This window comes from Mus caroli, chromosome 17 (genome assembly GCF_900094665.2).
Source record: "Mus caroli chromosome 17, CAROLI_EIJ_v1.1, whole genome shotgun sequence".
NCBI lineage: Eukaryota > Metazoa > Chordata > Mammalia > Rodentia > Muridae > Mus > Mus caroli.
In genome coordinates this window covers 25,343,065-25,361,576 of record NC_034586.1, presented here as the reverse complement: position 1 = coordinate 25,361,576, position 18,512 = coordinate 25,343,065, and the positions used below count along the sequence as shown (strand labels likewise).

Genomic DNA, 18,512 nt, shown 5'->3' with positions numbered 1-18,512 from the left:
TTTTCGAGACAGTTTCTCTGTGTAGCCCTGGCTGTCCTGGAACCTACTCTGTAGACCAGGCTGGCCTCGAACTCAGAAATCTGCCTGCCTCTGCTTCCGAGTGCTGGGATTAAAGGCATGCGCCACCACGCCCGGCTGAAATGTTTTCTTTTAAATGGGTATGTTATCTGTGTATTTGTATGAATGCATGCTTAGTGCCCTTGGAGGCCAGAAGAGCATATTGGATCCTCTGGAACTGAAATTACAGATGGTTGTGAGCCACCATGTGGGTGCTGGAAGTTGTACCCAGGTCCTTTGCAAGAATTCTTAACTGCTGAGCCATCTCTCCACTTCCCCTGCCCATCCTCATCCCCTTTTATTGAGATAGGACCTGGAACTCCAGCCCAGGCTCAGCCTTGAATTTATAGGAATTCATTTGGTCCTGTCTACCAGAGTGCATCTTTCCAGCTGATTAGACCAGTCATGAGTATACCAGGCTGACCTTGAACTCCTGATTCTCATCCTCTTAGTTCCCAAATGCTGGCATTATAGGATTATACCACTCTGCTAGGAAGATGCTAGGACTCGTGGCTCCCAAATCTTTCCCAGTGGAACTATACATGCCCTTAATCCCAGCACTTAGGAGGCAAACACAGGCAGATCCAGGAGTTTCAGGCCAGCCTGGTCTATCTATATCAAGTTCCAAGGCTACACAGACTTCAAACCTTGTGTCAAAAACACTAGGCTGGTCATTCACCAAGCAGAGCAGGTAGGTCTGAGCTTGAAGCCAACCTTGTCTACAGCCCTAGTTACAGCTAGAGCTAAAGAGAAACCCTGCTATGAGGTACCAAGAACCAGGGTGCTGGAGAGATGGCTTAATGGTTAAGAGCACTGACTGCTTCTTCCAGAGGTCCTGAGTTCAATTCCCAGCAACCCCATGGTGGCTCACAACCATCTGTGATCGGATCTGATACCCTCTTCTGAAGACAACTAGTGTAGTCACATATATAATAAATCTTTAAAAATAAAACAAAAACCAAATCAAACTCCCAAGTGCTACCTGTAGTAATTCCTGCAACCACATTGTTTGATAGAATTCAGTGTTCGATGCTAGCTCTGACATGACACTTCATAAGAATTTAGTCCCAGCCAAGTCTTGTCCCCAAGTTCCTGGTGCTATAATTTGGTTGCACTGCTTTGAAAAGGTGACAATCCCTAAACTTTTGTTAAAGGGAGATGGTCATAGTCAGGGAGTTTCCTTGGTAGAGAGAGTGGGCAGGGAAGGCCTGGTTTTTATCCAGCACTGGTTTGTTCAGAAAGCCTGGTACTTCTGTGCCCCAGCAGGAAATCAGATCTAGTCTGAAAGTGCCCAGTCTACCTGGCTCTGTACCAAGCATACATCTTTGTATGAATGAAAACTCAAAGGTTTAAGACAAAAGGTTTTTATTCAAAAAATGCCAAGTATAAAAAAAAAAAATAAGATCTCTTTTATTCCCCTGTACAGTATACTTTACTCAGATAAAACCGGCGGGCTGCACGCTGCTCAAAGCACAGCCCCAGAGAGGATCCAGAAGGCACACCACACCGGAACTGTCTTATGTACACAGTCAGCAGACCCTAGACCCACTCCAGCAAGCAGCCAAGGGGGGCCCCTGGAGAAGGGGGCTACAGCAGCTGTCCCACCGGAGCCCCAACACCCCAGCAAGCGTCACAGCCCTCCCCTAAAAGGTCCCCAAGTCAGGAGGAAGGAAAATAAAAAGGCAGAACATGACAATAAACCCTCGGGGGCAACAGTCAGTGGAAGCTTGGACAGGAAGGCAACCAAATAAATAAATAAATAAATACATTAAAACATCGACTTCCGGGCTAGAACGTGCCATCTTTCAAAAACAAGCAAAAAAAGAATAAAAAAGAAAAAAAAACAAAAAACAAAAACCAAACCAAACCCCCAACACATAAAATAACTTAAAGGCATTTTTTTTTCTTCTTTAAAATTGTTATCATCTACAGTCCTTTTGCAGGCTACCATGCCGGAACTATACACACATTTACAGCTTGTCTGTTTTTTTTTTTTTTTTTTGCATTGGTTGTGCGTTCTGTGTGAGGTCTTGGTTTTGAAACAGTTAAGTCGAAACCAAAAAGGAAGACCAGTTAGCTTGGGAATTTTACTAAAGGAGACATAAAAAGGGGCAGGTGGCTCAGCAGTTGGCCCTGTAGCCTCTCCCATGGCACCTTTCATAGGAAGTGGGGGATGGGAAAGGAGAGGAGAGGAAGGAAGCCAAACCCAGGCGGAGTCTAAGAAGCAGCAGGTAAGAGGTAAAAGTTCAAGTATTTCTCCCAGCACAGGCGGAGTCCCCACAGAAGGCACTCAGGAGTTGGAAGAGGTGACAGGGACTTAAATATGGTGCTAGTTCTTATCCCACCCCCCCCAGACTGTTTTCCCCTCCCCTGGCCCATCTTGGTGACCCACAGTCTCCATGGTGATTAAAGTTCCATGACAGGGCTCTGATCCACTCCCACCCCCAACAACCCGGGATGGATTCAGGGGAGCCCAGCAACACTAGACACTGAGTCTGGGGGCAGAGGCGCACAAAGAAGGGCCCAGGACCAGTGAAGTAGGCTCTTTCCCTTGTGGGAGGCTGCTCCAGGGACCTGGAGTCTGGAATGAGTTGTCATTACTGTCCCTGCATCATCACGCAAGGTCCTGTTGGAGGCCAGAAGACAAGCTCTCCCTCCCTGGAGGGTCTGACAGACAGCAGCAGAAAGGCTGCTACTTGCTGGACGCCGGTGACAAACTGTGCAGATGGATCTCAGAAGCTGCCTGGGGTAGGAGATCATCCTGCATCCACGGATGGTTCTGGATTTCTTCAAAGGAGGGCCGATCTGACGGTCTCAGGGACAGGCACCATTTAATAAGGTGCTGACACTCTGCAGAAGGCGGGGCAGACAGAGGTTAAAGATGACTCAACTTGTTTTTGTAATGCAAACGTCTTCTTCCCCACACCTACAAAGACTGGGGTTTTTAAAGAGGCCCGGTACTTTTTATACCAAACACTGCCTGGTGGGAAAGAATGGATACCGAAAGCCTCCAGCAATCAGCTTTCAGTTAAAAAAGTGCCTCCCCTCTTAAACCTGTGGTTTCAGACTTCAATAGCTTGGGCCTTTCCCATGACACCCACTCACCAGAAATAGGAAGGATGGTAAGGGTTTTGATGAGCCACCAGTGAGCGAGATAAGGGGATTCAATTCACCTACCTACCTCACGCCTTCCACTGACACCGGAACCTTCATTTTTTTTAAACTTTAGAGACTAGGTCTCTGCTGGTACTTAGACTTTACAGGGTCTGGGGGTTGGGGTGGGATGTATATAAAACTTGTTCCAACTTGAGCTCAAATGGAGTAACTTTGACCCAGTGAAATCCCACCATCTCTTGAGGCCCAGCAGTTGGGGGTCAGAGGCAGGCTAAGGCCTTCCTCTCCCCAAAAGAAAATGAATAAATAAAAATAAAAAGGGGGGTAGGAATACTCTCTCACTCTTGTAATCCCCAAACCAACCCTGAACTTGGGCTTGGGGAGGACTGGGGGTGTCTGAGGGAAGTTACCTGAAGAGACCGTTTGCCTGAAGAAAACTTGGCCCTTGATGATCTCTTCATCGTGCTCAAATGGAATATCTCCGCAGACCATGTCATAGAGCAGGATCCCGAGGGACCAGACAGCTGCCGACCTGCCGTGGTAGCGATGGTAGCGAATCCACTCTGGAGGACTGTACACTCGGGTCCCTACCAGCAGAGGGAATAGAAAGAAACCAGCATTAGCAAAAAGAAACAAAGCAGCTAGTCTGAGCCGCTTCTTTTAATTTTTTTTTTTCTTCTCCTCCAGACAACGTTTCTCTGTATAGCTCTGGAAGTGACTCTGTAGGCCAGGCTGGCCTTGAACTCAGAGATCTGCCTACCCTCTACCTCCCAAGGGCTGGATTAAAAGCACGAACCACCACCTCCACTAAGCTTTAAAGTATTTTTTAATAAAGACACTGCCTGGCTCGGGTTTGGTGGCACATGCTTTTAATCCCAGCTCTCAGGAGGCAGACAGGCAGATTTGACTTTTAAAACAACCATGTATGTTCTTTTTTCTCCATCTCTGCCTCTCTGGTCCAGTCAGAAAAAGAAGAAATGATATGGCAGCTCTCTGGGAGCCCAAAAACCCTAAACCCAAATCCCTTACACATCGGCCCAAAGACAAATAAAGCCACCGAAAAGCTCAAGTCTAGAGTCCCCACTCAGTGGGTTAGCCTTTAACTACAAGGACCCCAAGGCCCTGCCACACCAGTCGCATCTAGACCGGGTCCAGGTGAGGACCTTTATACAACACTGAAGTCAGGGTGTGCTTTGGAAAGCTTTGCTCCGGGTTCTACGCAAGCAAGGCAGACACTACAGTCTCCCACTCCCTAGACAGGAAAGGTACAGTTGCACTGCTGGTTTCAGACCACGTGACTCCTGTTTACAAACTTTGGGTAGTAAAAAAAAAAAAAAAAAGTGCTAGTCTCGTGGTGCTCAACAGGGGGCAGCAAAGACTTGCCCAGGGGGGGAAAACACAGTGGAGGACCCAGCCAGCCATTAACTGTTAAATACAAAAAACGCAGCCCAGCCCGGCATCCTCCAAAGAAATTCAAACCACAAGCCAGAGTCACAAGTTTTGAAAGGCCATAGTTTGTCCGGGTGAGCCACTCGGATCGTGACCCACCCTCGCGCTTTGATCTACTATTCCTCCCCTCCTCTGCTGAAAGAACGCGATCCAAGCCCCTCCCTATGGTAGATAGGTTTTCATCCTCCCAGCGGAGACTCCCAACTAATTTTCAAACCAGCAACAGATCTTATTTCACAACATTCATTCCAGTCACCCCACAACACCCCCAAATGGGGTGAAACCGCGGCTCTTATTCCTTTACCCTCAAAAGCAAAACAAAACAAAACCCTGCAGTTCTAAGAACTACCTTAAAACTCCCCCACAAAACAAAACTACAAAAGAAAAAAAAAAAAAGAGAGAGAAAAAAAAATCAGCACCAACGTCTCCCGCCACCAACGGCTCCACCTCCTACTGGAGGGAAAAGTGGGTCATACTTTAGAAATCTGGGCTACAGCCGGCTACCCACGACCTCTTATTCACCGTGAAAGCATGGAATTTACTAAATTCCTGCTGGAAAGAAAAACAAGCAAACACCAGCAACAACAACAACAACCAACCAAAAAAAAAAAAAAAACCCAATCACGCCAGAAATGTTGCAGGTTCGTTCAAGCACCTCGAAATCCCCGGCTGTACTATGCCGGGAAGCTCGCCTCTGCCCCACCCCTGCCAGCTCTGAGCCAGGCGGCCCAATGACCTTTACAAAGGGCCGGAGCCGAGGCCGCCTGGCTTCCAGGCCGGCACCTTGGGCAGCTCCCTCCCCCGGGCCTGGCTCACCATCAAAGTCCGTGTAGACTGTGTCCTTGAGCAGCGCCCCCGACCCGAAGTCGATGAGTTTGAGTTCGCCGCGGCTTAGGTCGATTAAGATGTTCTCGTCCTTGATGTCGCGGTGGAGAACCCCGCAGTTGTGGCAATGCCGCACGGCCTCCAGCACCTGCCAGAAGAATCTTCGAGCCAGGTCCTCCTGTAGGGCTCCTCGCTCGGTGATAAAGTCGAAGAGGTCTTGCACCGGTTCGGGCCTCTCCAGGATCAGCACGAAACTATCGGGCCTCTCGAACCAGTCCAGAAGTCTAATGACGCCAGAGAAGTCCGAGCTCACCTTCTTCAACAGGACCACTTCCATGGGCACTCGGGTGCCATTGGGCTGCAGAGAGTGAGGGCGAAGGTTAGCGCGCCCGTTCCGGCACGCCCGTCGCCACCCACCCACCCATGCGAGGGTCTCTGGCTCCGGCTCACTCACCAGTTCTCCCCAATCGGAAATCCGGTCCTTCTCCACGTGCTTGATGGCCACCTGGAAGAAGACCCCCGAGTCTCCATCAGACCCTCCTGCTCAAAGCATCCCTCCACGCGCCCTCCCCGAGGCGGCGTTGCCCACTCACCGGCAAGTTGTCGGCGACGCGGATGCCGGAGTAGACCGAGCCGAAGCCACCGCTGCCCAACAGCGGGCCCACCTGGTACTGCGACTCCAGGGGCTCCTTCTCTTTGCCTAGGAAAGAGGCACGGGACACTCAGCGCGCGCGACCCACGCGGGGGTCTCCCGACGTCCCAACGACCCACGCGCCCAGGGTGGGGTGGGGACACTCACCCGGCGCCAGCTTGGTGGCGTGCAGGTCGTTGCAGGGTGCGGCGCGCAGGTGGGCCAGGGAGTTGATCTTGGACAGGAGCATCCCCACCTCCAGGGTGTCGGTGCGGCGCCGGTGCCGGGACGAGCAGCAGCGGCGGCGGAGCGAGCTGGGGCTGAGCCGACGGCCGGGACTCAGACTGCGGGTGGCGTTGCGGCTCGGGCTGCGGCCGGCGCGCAAGGCCGAGGGCGAGTCGGAGGACGACTGAGGGCGCTGGCGGGGCTGGCCGCGGGCGAGCTCGCCGGCTGGGTCAGGCAGTGCGGGAGGCGGCGGGGCGAGAGGCGCTGCGGGACCCAGGGCTGCTGCTGACAGTGACTGCTGCTGCTGCTGCTTCTACTGCCGATCCCGCCGCCGGCTCCCCTCCAGCCTCCTCCGCCGCCACGGCCGCTGCTGCAGACGCCCGGCTCGCCCCGCCGCCAGGAGTAAAGGGGCGGAGCGCGCCGCTGGGGAGGGCGCGCGCGGCGGGCGGGGACGGGGCGGGGCCTCTCCGGGAGGCCCAGGTGGGGAGCCGGGCTGGCTCGGCGGCGGAGGGCGGAGAGGGGGCGGGGAGGCGGCGGGACGAGGGCCGCTCCCCTCCGCTCCGCCCCCTCGCGGCTACACCCCTCTCTCCGGCCCCGCCCCGGGCGCGGCTTCAGCCAACCAGAAGACGCTCTATTTGCATAAGGCGTTGCGGGCCCCGCCTCTCGCCTCGCGGTCAGAATGGTCGCTAACGCCGCCACGACGTGGCGGGAAGGAAAAGGCGCCAAAACGGAGGGGGAGGGGCGCTGGGCGTGCAGGGAGGCGGGAGCTTGGGTGGCGCGCGCGGCCGGGGGAGGAAGGATGGGGAGGGGCGTATCGATTCAAACCCAAACAATAACAAAGCCATCAAAGGCCGCCCGAGGCCAGCTCCGCCGGCTCTGTGTTTCCCGGAGATTTGGGTTGTGGAGGGGGGTCGAGGATTGGAGCTGGAGCGTAGCAAGTTGTGAGAAATGGAAGGGCGTTGGTGTGGCGGGCGCGGAAGCCATGAGCAGGGACCGCGTGTGTGTGGATGCCGACCAGGGTGGTCCTCTGGTGTGACTCAGCCCGGAGACCTCCAAGGCTGCTGGGGCGGGTTGACGATGCTATGTGGGCTAGATCCTGGGGGTGATGATTGTGTTTTTGGGGGCGAAGGCTGTGCAAGACGTGAGTCACCGGCATTTTGCACACCGAGGCGAGTCACAGGCCTGCGAGGAAAAGTGGGGGAGACCTGGGATGCGAGGAGCCGGTGACAAAGATTCTCAATTTAGAAATGCAAAGAGAATTAGAAGGGACCCGGAATACCTGATCCCCTGAGAAAGGGTCCATGTCCGAGCGCCTGAGAGAGAGGAAATCACGACAAAAATGTTAGCTTTTTCCTGCCAAATGCTGCCTCAGCCCCTTCTGAGAGGGCGGGAGGAGCAGGAAAATTCCTGATCGCGGGCGAGGGTGGGAGGGTGCCGCTGGGTTTAATCAGAGGTTGTTGTGGTAGTCACCTTCTCATCAGCTTGGTATTAGCAGTCAGGTGATACCAGATATTATTGGCCCCCACCCCAGCCTTGTCTCAAAGGAAAGTCCCCACATGCACGTGGAAATACCACGGAAAGCTAGCCGAGTCCGCTTTCATCTTTTGTCCTTTTGAACTTCATGGAGAGTTGATAACGACGTGTGGAAATGGGTAAACTCTCATTCTGTGTAATCCATATAAACTGAGATACTAGTGGCCAGAGTCATGGACAGCCAGCTACACCCCTTGTTCGTTATTTTTGTTGTTGTTCTTAGGTCTGAGAGATCTTTAAAGGAGGAGCGAGCCTGTTGTGGATGTAGTCATTAACGCACGCGTTTAAATGCTTCCTTTACAAGTTTTCCATGCTGCTTATAAAGATGCCCAGAGACTCCATAACTTTTATGGATGCCTCTTACAAAACATTACATATTTCCCTTTGTTTGTGTTCTGTGGACTAACTCATTCATTTCTGATGACGAAAGGAGAAAAACCCAGGGGAAGGAGAATTACTTCCTTTTTTGCAGATAGGAAAATGACTCGTCACTGGGATGACACAGGGTCATACGACAGCAGAGAGAATGACCCAAATTCTGCTCCTGAGGGTTCAGAGCTCTCCCTTTAATCAGCCTAAAAACATCTATGGCACTGGTATTGAACAGGCAATCAGAAAACAGGTATGCCTAGAGTGGTGCCCAACGTTAAAACCACAACATTCTAACCAGGCCAGCCTTGTCTACATAGAGAAACTGTCTATAAATAAATACGTGTTAAATACCAGTACACCTACCTCCAGTTCCCTGTCAGGCCCTCAGCTCTGTCCAAACAGGACTATTTCCATTTGTTTTCAATCTCCCAGCACATTCCAGACTTTGTGCCTCTGAAAACTAAGTCCACCTGTCCAAAGTGCCCTGTCCTCTTCTCGGAAAGTGTCTGATGTTGGGAAATCAATCCAGGATCTTACACGTGCACCCTGTCACCAACCTACATACACTCCAGTCCTGTCGCTTATTCACAGCCTTGCGTTCTGAACAAGGCACATGTATTTCCACATTTTTTGCTGAACAAATTCTAAGCCTTTGTTCACTACCCCTCCGCCCATTTGATGGTCATGTGGGGTTCTTACAAAGAAAAAAAATCTTTCTGGGCTGGGGATGCTGCTCAGTTGGTAGGGTCCTTGCTTGGCATACAGAAGAAAGTCCTAGGTTTGACCCCTGGGCACTGCATAAATGGTACTTTGATCCCAGGACAAAGGAGGTAGAGTCAGGAAGATCAGAAGTTCAAAGTCAGTAAGAGACACAAAAGATCCTGCCTTAAAACAACAAGAAGACTATCTGTATGCTATCTCTTCATTGATTTATACCGTCTACCTGCTTTGTTTTCTTTTTCTACTTAATATACAATCTCACTGTGCACGCCAAAGCCGGGACAGTTGTCAAGTTCATGGATCGTTTGCTTCTGCCTTCCCTCTTGCCCACACTGCAAGCACCACTGCCCTTTATCCAACAGTTCCTGATGGGAGAGAAAGAGTATGACCCAACGTAAAGAACACTTAACAGCAATTTGTGAACCTGATGTAGTGGGTCATCCTTGTCATTCTAATATATTTGGAAGGCTGAAACAGGAGGACTGCCAAACTGAGCTGTATAGTGAAACCAGACAGTGGTGTGACCAAGACCATATCTCAAAAGCATTATGGCTAAGGATGTAGCTCAATGATCAGATAGTCATCTAGCATGCCTGGAGTTCATGATCAACAAGGGAAGAAAAAAAAAAAAATCAAGCAGACAAAACAACAACAGCAACAGCAACCAGGATATTTAAGTGAGCACAGGAAAAAATAAGGCCAAAGGTGAGAAATAAATAAACCAGAAGATTCCATTAAGGAAGCTTTTGGTACTGAGAAGAGGTTCCTGGTGGTTCTGAAACCGGCTAAGTTACTCAGCCTTTCTTCCTAAGCTGTAACATGGGTGCAGATAGCATCACCTACCTCCTCACTGGAAGAAGCAAAGTCGGCCTGTAAGTGTGAAGGCTAGCCCCAAACCCAGCACAAAGCTAACCCCAGCTATGACATGGCAGCAGAGCCCATTGTGATGGCAATTATGACAGCCAGCACCTTGAAAAGAGATTGTTGGCACGTCTTTTTATTACGAACATATTTGTGGGGATGGGCACACATCCCAGTGGGCGTGTGGAGGTCAGAGGGCAGCTGATGTTGGAAGGTCCTTATACCTACAAGGGTCCAAAGGTAAAAATGTCGGATAAGGGAACTGAGAAGTGGATAAAGGTGCTGCCAAACAGAGTTTGATCTCCTGGGTCCTTGTCCTTAAATCCCCAAGTTGTCGACTGACACACTCTCTCTCTCTCTCTCTCTCTCTCTCTCTCTCTCTCTCTCTCCTCTTTCTCAATAAACAAGTAAAGGGGACTGAAGAGATGATGGCTAAGTTGTTAGTGCTTACTGCTCTTGCAGAGGACCTGAGTTCAGTTTCTAGCACCCGAGTCTAGTGACTCACAAACCTCTGTAATTCCAGCTCCCTTGAGACTGATCCTATGTCCTATTCTGGTCCCTTCAGGCACGTGCCCTCTCGTGAACCTGTACACACACATGCACGTGCGTGCATACACGCACATACACACACACACACACACACACACGCACGTACATACCTATTCATGCATATAATTTAAAATAAGATTTTTTTTTTTAGAAAAACTGTGGAAAGGGGGAAAGACCCTATATGATAATGAATTACTCCTAGCCGGGTGTTGTAACACTCCCCTGTAACCCCAGCACTCTGGCACTGAGGCTAACCAATGGTGGGTGTCAGATCAGTCTACACAATCAACCTGGAGGGGAGGGCTGGGGGCTGGGGGGGGGCATGGGGATGAAAAAGACTAAAGAAGAGTCAGGAAAATTACCCTCATGATTAAATAACAAATGGTTTTGGAAAGACAAAAGCCATAGATCTGGGTAAAGAGTGGCGTTTGTTATCCCTAAACGGTACACGAGTCAACATGTCAAAGGTTGCCCTGCCATGCTTGTCATCAGAGAAGTGTAGGAGGAAGTTTGAAGGGATAGCCAGACCAAACATTTTTTTTTCTTCTTCCCGAGACAGGGTTTCTCTGTGTAGCCCTGGCTGTCCTGGAACTCACTCTGTATGCCAGACTGGCCTCGAACTCAGAGATCTGCCTGCCTCTGTCTCTCAAGTTCTGGGATTAAAGGTGTGCGCCTCCACAGCCAGGTACCCACACTGGCTTTAAAGTACTTTTGTTTTGCAATGCTACAGATCTTATCCAGGGCCTTGGATTAGGAAAGGTTTACAGACTGACCACTGAGTTCAGTAGAGTCAGACTACTGGGCTTCTGGCTTTTTCTTGTTAAGGTTTTTCAACTAATTCAGTAAAGGAATTAGTATCTATATGGCTGATTTCTCTCTTACAAAGTAATTATCCTAGGCTGGTTGCGGTGGCCCTCACCTATAATCCCAGCACTTGGGAAGCAGAGGCAGGTGGATCTCTCAGAGTCCAAGATCAGCCTGGAAGTACTGAGTAAATTCCATGCCAGATAGGATGGTCTAGTGAGAACATGCCTAAAAAATAAATAGCTAAAATTAACTGAAATAATTTTTCTGGGGCTTAGAGAGCTGTCTCAGCTGTTAAAAACTCTGGCTGCTCTTGCAGAGGTCTCATGCCCAGCATCCACATGGTGACTCATTGTCTGTGGTTACCCAAGACTTGGAAGGTGGAGGCAGGAGGATCAGGAATTCAAGACCTTCTCAGCCTGGACTAAGGGAGCCCCTGTCTCAAAAAAAAAAAAACCAAAAAACAAAAAAAAAAAAGGATGGGTGTGGAACAGGAGAGCCGGCTCCATGCTCAAGGGCATTTGTCTCTAACAGAGGATCAGGGTTCAACTCCCAGCACCCACAAGGCAGTTTATACTGACCTGTAACTCCACTTTCAGGGAATCTAACACCCTCTCTAGTTTCTGAAGACATCATGTGTGTTAAATGGACTTATATACACATAACTAACTTGTTTTATAATTTCAGAAGCACTAAGGAGACAGAGGTAGGCAGCTCTCTATGAATTCATGAGTTTGGAAAAGGCCTGGTCCCCTTTCCAAACTCATGAGAATGAAAGGAAACAAAATGAATAAATCTTCTAAACAGAAAGGTGAGGATGGGGGCAGGCTGTAGGTCAGTGGTTAGAGTCCTAGCATCCCTAACCTGGAAGCCACGGGCCAGGAGAATGACTCAGCAGACAGAGGGCCTGGGGAGAAAGGCAGAGACTTTAAGGCCTGATCTATTAAAACCAGTTCCAGGGCAGCCCCGGGTTGTTACATAGAGAAACTCTGTCTCAAAACACCAAACAAACAACAAAAAGGTATTCTATGGTTATGTTTGGATTGTATGGCCAAGGTAAAGGTTCAAAGAAGGTGGAGAGGTCTAAGGAAGGCCTCCACGTGCATGCCCCCCCCCAACCTTGGTTTTGTTTTTTGCTTTGTTTTGAGATGAATCTGCCTGGCCTTGAACTTCTACAAATTCACCTGCCTCTGCCCTCTGAGTGCTGGAGTTAAGGCATGTGCCAGCACACCCAGCTTTTTTTTTTTTTTTTTTTTTTTTTACAAGATTTCTCTGTATAGCCCTGGCTGTCCTGGAACTCACTTTGTAGACCAGGCTGGCCTGGAACTCAAGAAATCTGCCTGCCTCTGTCTCCCGAGTGCTGAGATTAAAGGCGTGTGCCACCACACCCGGCTCTCTCTCTCCTCTCTCTCTCTCTCTCTCTCTCTCTCTCTCTCTCTCTCTCTCTCTCTCTCTGTATGCTTGCTTGCGTGCGTGCGTGCGTGCGTGCGTGCGTGTGTGTGTGTGTGTGTGTGTGTGTGTGTGTGTGTGTGTGAGTGTACATTTTAACAGAATTGTCCTCAAAAGGCCAGAAGGGGGCGCTGGATTCCCTGGAGCTGGAGTTATAGCCAGCTGTGAACCATCAGATGAGAATAAGAATCACCTTATGTTCTCAGAGAAGTTCTGTTCCATATTCTTCTCTTTTTTTTTTCTAAAGATTTATTTTATGTATGTAAGTACACTGTCACAGTCTTCTGTCACATCAGATCTCATTACAGATGGTTGTGAGCCACCCGTGATTGCAGGGAACTGAACTCTGGAAGAGCAACGAGGGCTCTTAACCGCTGAGCCATCTCTTCAGCCCCCTTTGCTTTCTTCATAATTAAAGAAAAAAAATTTTTTAAGCCATTGGTGGTGGCATATACCTTTACACTCAGCATTTGGGGGAGAGATAGGTCAGTTTCTGTGAGTTCCAGACCAGCCTGGTCTACAGAGTGTCAGGACAGCCAGGGCTACACAAAGAAACCCTGTCTTTAAAAAAGATAGATAGAGCCGGGAGGGGTGGCGCACGCCTTTAATCCCAGCACTAGGGAGGCGGAGGCAGGCGGATTTCTTAGTTCTAGGCCAGCCTGGTCTACAAAGTGAGTTCCAGGACAGCCAGGGCTACACAGAGAAACCCTGTCTCAAAAAACAAAACAAAACAAAACAAAAAAAGATAGATAGAACTTGAACACCGGGTCTGTGTTCAAGAATTCAGTTGCCAGCAGTAATACAATAGCTCATAAAATCACACGTAACTCTAGTTCTAGGGGATCACCATTTTCTGGCCTCTGGGTGGTTTATGACAAACACAGTGGCTATAAATCCCACAGGGTTATGCATATGCACATACGCACACAATAGCTAACTCTGCACAATGTGTCAGTGTGTGGGATATGTGTCCGATGTGTGACAGAGCCAGAGAACAACTTGCAAGAATCTTTTTTCCTTCCACACCTGAGTGGGGGAACAGAACTCAGTTCTCTAGGTTTGAAAGCAAGGCCCACACGTGGTGAGCCATCTTGCCTGCTCTTCCCATGCCTTTTACAGTACCGAGGAGTGTGTAAACCTGGATCCTCTGGCATGCTCAATTGCTCTGCTACAAAGCGGCATCCCCCAAAAGTCTTTCACCCTCTCAGACAGGAACTTGGAGCTGCCCAGACTGCCCTTGAACTCAATCAGTAGATATACTTGAAATTGTGATCCTTGACTATGCCGGGGCCTAGCAAACACAGATGTGGATGCTCACAGTCAGCTATTGGATGGAACACAAGGCCCCCAATGGAGGAGCTAGAGAAATTACCCAAGGAGCTAAAGGGGTCTGCAACCCTATAGGTGGAACAACATTATGAACTAACCAGTACCCCGGAGCTCTTGTCTCTAGCTGCATATGTATCAAAAGATGGCCTAGTCGGCCATCACTGGAAAGAGAGGCCCATTGGACTTGCAAACTTTATATGCCCCAGTACAGGGGAATGCCAGGGCCAAAACGTGGGAATGGGTGGGTAGGGGAGTGGGGGGGAAGAGTATGGGGGACTTTTGGGATAGCATTGGAAATGTAATTGAGGAAAATACGTAATAATAAAAAAAAAATGTGGGGCTGGCGAGATGGCTCAGTGGTTAAGAGCGCCGACTGCTCTTCTGAAGGTCCCGAGTTCAAATCCCAGCAACCACATGGTGGCTCACAACCATCCGTAACGAAATCTAATGCCTTCTTCTGGAGTATCTGAAGACAGCTACAGTGTACTTACATATAATAAATAAATAAATCTTTTAAAAAAAATGTTGTCCTTATAAGAGTTGCCTTGGCCATGGTGTCTGTTCACAGCAGTAAAACCGTAAGACATTAAGATAGTATCTACTCAGCTCAGTCTGGTACAGATCTTGTGATTCTCCTGCCTCAACCTCTGAAATACAACCATACCTGGCTTGCTTTGTTTCCTATCTGTATTAATCAGGGTTCTCTAGAGTCACAGAACTTATGGATAGTCTCTATATAGTAAAAGAATTTATTGATGACTTACAGTCTGCAGTCCAGTTCCCAACAATGGTTCAGTCGCAGCTGTGAATGGAAGTCCAAGGATCTAGCAGTTACTCAGTCTCACACAGCAAGCAGGCGAAGGAGCAAGAGCCAGACTCCCTGCTTCCAATGTCCTTATATTGTCTCCAGCTGAGGTTTAGCCCAAATTAAAGGTGTGTTCCACACACCTTTAATCCCAGATGAAAGGTGTAGCCCAGATTAAAGGTGTGTTCCTTAAACTCGGAGACTATCTATGCTTATGCTCTGGTTATTATTGTTATTGCTCTGGTTGATGTTATTTGTTTCCACAGAATCTAACTGTAGCCCAGCATGGCTTAAAACTCACTCTAGATTGGAGATAGACACTTTCATCTTAAAGGGATCTTTCTGCTTTAGTTTCTTCACTATGCCCAGCTCTATTTAATTTAATTTCTGTGTCTGCGTGCTATGTATGTATGTATGTATGTATGTATGTATGTATGTATGTATAGCACGTGTGTACGTAGTGCCTGTGAAGGCCACAGGAGGGCACCAGGTCCTCTGAGACTGGAGCTAGAGTTACATATGTTTATGAGCCCCCACATGGGTGCTGAGAATCAAACGTGGGTCCTCCGAAGAGCTGCCAGTGTCTCTCCAGTCCCCCAATCTTCTTTTTGTTATTAAACATGGACTTAGACTGGAGTCTCAGCTTTGCTCCATTTTTTGAGATGGGATTCAAACCCTTCATTCTCATGGAATCACCCACCTGCCTCAGCTTGCTGAGACTACAGACCTCAACAGTATGTGCCAGGTGCCCAGAAATGAGAGTCCCCAAGTGTCTACATACAAAACTGGCTGATCCCAGGAACTTAGCGAGCTGTGCTGCCCACACACAGCACTGGTATCACCTTTCTTTGCCTAGGTGTCCTACAGTGCCACTTTACTAAGGAACCACTTGACTGGGGCACGGTGACGCTCGTGATCCCAGCAGTCACCTAGGCTGAAGCGGGAGAAATGGGGCAATTCTAGGGCAGCCTGAGCTAGGTAGTAAAGACCAGAAAAAGACACTCACACACCAGGTCAGAAGGTCGTCCTTATATAGGTCAGAGCCACACCTGAAACCCTTCTTATGAATGGAAGCCGAGCTGGCAAACAGCTAGTCCTGAGTTCATTCTGTCTCTTTCCAGACTGGAGAGGCCACCTGATCTTTCTCTTCTTCCTGGCCACTAGTTTGTTGTTGTTTGTTTTTCCTTTTTTCGAGACAGGGTTTCTCTATGTAGCCCTGGCTATCCTGGAACTCACTCTGTAGACCAGGCTGGTCTCACACTTGCAGAATTCCACTTGTCTCTGACTCCCAAGTGTTCAGTTTAAAGGTGTGCCCAACCACCGGCCCATATTTACTATTTAAACGGCCACATTATTTAAGTCAGATATGGGATGCTGATATCTGTAATCCTAGCACTCAGGATGTTGACCCTAGAGGATCTTGATTTCGAGGCCAGTCTGGAAAACTGGTCTCAAAAAATAAAAATGGGGGTGGCGGGGGAGATGATGCAGTTGGCAAAGTGGTGTCGAAGCAAGAATGAGAGCTTGAGTTCTGTACCCTGAGAACTCACATAAAAGCTGGGTGATGGCCTGGTGCTTATAATTCCAGCAATGAGATATGTGTGTGTGTGTGTGTGACCTCCACGTGTAGTGTAGGTGCACATGTACCTGTTCACACACAGGCACGTGTATGTAAATATAAATAACCAATTAATAGTAAATAGGAAAAAAACCAGCAAGCATCACTAGAGGTGGTACACACGGACTAGCAGCTGTTAGGAAGGCTGAGGCAGGCCTGTTGTGTATTTAGGGCCCATGTCGGCGGCAAAGATGCTCGCCTCTCTCTCTAATGTATGCACAAAGGTCAAAGGGCAGCTTGCAGAAGGTCAGCTCTCTCCTTCCACAACACAGGTCCTGGGGACTGAGCTCAGGCTGGAAGGCATGGCGGCAGGACTTTTACCCGCTGAACTGTGTCGCCAGCTCTAAAAAAAGAATCAAATGTGATCTGAGGCAACACACACGAGAAGATGCGGTGGCTCCCTGCCCCTCCCTCTGTCCCAGTCACCGTCTTGATAAATTATAATGAAAAGACAGATGGCTGTTTGCTTTTCCACAACACAACCACAACATACGTGCCTCACTGGTACAAACGTAATTGATCAGTCTCATAAGACAAACGTCGAGGCAGAGGTGGCCAGGCCGATTCTAATCCCATGGATTGGGATGACTGGAAAAGGAAGGAAGTGAGGATGAGGCAGAAAGACCTCTGATTGGAGGCCACATTGAACTATATATTGATACTTGATCTCAAAAAGTAAAATAAAACAAGCAGATGCCGGGGCTGGGTACGTAGCTGGGTGAGAGATCTTGCCTAGTTCACTTCTTGGCTCCAAAAAACAAATTTTTGAAGCAAAATTTTGCCTTCTTCAAGAAGGTACTTGCGCCAGATGTGAAGACTCTCACATGTGATCCCAGCACTCAGGAGGCAGAGGCAGGTGGATCTCTCTGAGTTCAATAATAGCCTAGTTACAAACGAGAGACAGAGAGAGAGAGAGAGACAGAGAGAGAGAGAAAGAGACAGAGACTGAGAGAAAGACACAGAAAGAGAGACAGAGAGACACAAAGAGAGAGAGATTTGCATTGATTTCCAGATTCCAGCCTGGGGACCGATCTCAGTGGCAGAGAGCTCTTCTATAACATCTCCAAAGTCCTGGATTCTTTCCCCCATACTAGAAATAAATAGCTATAAATAAATGAATAAAAAGATAACCAGTTTCCTAAAGCAGAGGCCCAGTGAAGAAGGGGTGAGGTGTGATCCAATAAAGAATAATATCTATGCCAGGCAGGGTGGAAGCTGAGTGTCACCCCAGGCCTCAGAGGTGGAGGCAGGAGAATTGGGGGTTAAGATTATCTTTGGCTAGCTGAACAGCAGTGGTGCATGCCTTTAAGCCCAGCACTTGGGGGACAGAGGCAGGCAGATTTCTGAGTTCGAGGCCAGCCCGGTCTACAAAGTGAGTTCCAGGACAGCCAGGGCTACACAGAGAAACCTTGTCTCCAAAACAAACAAACAAAGACAATTAAAAAAAAAAAAAAGATGATCTAGGGCTACATAGGGAGTTCAACCACAGCCTGAACAACATGAGACCCTGTCTTACCATTGCAAACACATAAAACACATAAAATCTAGCTTTTCAGAGGGTGAGCAGTTGAAACAGGGTTTTACCTGACTCCTATCCGGCCTGGGGGTCACTATGTAGACCAGGCTGAGCTTGAAGCTGCTGCATGCAGGCCTCATTCCTTAGCCTCCCCTGTCACTGTCATTGGATTACAGGTATACGTGGCCGTGTCCAACTGCTATCTAATATTAGCTGTGCGTTAATTAATTCTTTTCTATGGCACATATGGCACATACATATTCATGTATATCCATATGGCCCATATGTGCATATTTTTCTTTAATTCTCTTAATTGCTAGCATACCTAGAAAATGAAATAACTTGCCCAAGGACCACAGGTGACTTAGATGCAAGCCATCATTCATTCCTGGGAGGTGCCTGGGGTGTTGCTGTCTGTTAGAAAGCACACTCAGGTCACAGACAGTAAAGGCCCATCTTCAAGAGAACCAGGACATGGGATTAACAGGCAGACTGTTGTGCCCAGGAGAAATGGCACCTGAGCATCACCAGAAGCCAGGGCTGAGATCTGCCTCCATGAAGAAGCACTAATAGAGCATAGGGCAGGCTCTGGGTTGACACACTGGTCCTGGACCAGGCATAGTAAGGAATGCCTTTTTTTTTTGAGACAGGGTTT

At 48.9% G+C, this 18,512-nt stretch overlaps 1 protein-coding gene and 1 long non-coding RNA gene across 3 annotated transcripts; both read right to left on the bottom strand.

The window, feature by feature from the left end:
- Positions 1 to 1,405: 1,405 nt before the first annotated feature.
- Pim1 (Pim-1 proto-oncogene, serine/threonine kinase) lies at positions 1,406 to 6,721 on the bottom strand. The gene is made up of 6 exons (XM_021149061.2): positions 6,245 to 6,721; positions 6,039 to 6,145; positions 5,900 to 5,950; positions 5,437 to 5,803; positions 3,582 to 3,758; positions 1,406 to 2,907 (listed from the first exon to the last, which is right to left on the bottom strand). Exons 1-6 carry the CDS (start codon positions 6,324 to 6,326, stop codon positions 2,750 to 2,752), a joined length of 942 nt encoding a protein of 313 aa, XP_021004720.1. The 5' UTR covers positions 6,327 to 6,721; the 3' UTR covers positions 1,406 to 2,749.
- Positions 6,722 to 6,904: 183 nt separating this feature from the next.
- LOC115029748 lies at positions 6,905 to 9,880 on the bottom strand. 2 transcript variants are annotated; one of them, XR_003835310.1, is made up of 3 exons: positions 9,770 to 9,880; positions 8,570 to 9,291; positions 6,905 to 8,087 (listed from the first exon to the last, which is right to left on the bottom strand). It is a non-coding gene; the product is annotated as an uncharacterized LOC115029748 (long non-coding RNA). The 2 variants fall into 2 exon arrangements; XR_003835311.1 differs by having other exon boundaries at positions 6,905 to 7,614.
- Between the last annotated feature and the right edge of the window lie 8,632 nt (positions 9,881 to 18,512).

What these genes read in the sequence shown, in the direction of transcription:
- Pim1 (XM_021149061.2), bottom strand. Translation starts at nt 6,326, where the DNA reads ATGCTCCTGTCCAAGATCAACTCCCTGGCCCACCTGCGCGCCGCACCC. An exon ending in TTTCCGATTGGGGAGAACTG is followed by an intron (nt 5,804 to 5,899) that starts GTGAGTGAGCCG and finishes CACTCTCTGCAG; the next exon opens with CCCAATGGCACCCGAGTGCC. An exon ending in CAGGCAAACGGTCTCTTCAG is followed by an intron (nt 2,908 to 3,581) that starts GTAACTTCCCTC and finishes CGCCTTCTGCAG; the next exon opens with AGTGTCAGCACCTTATTAAA.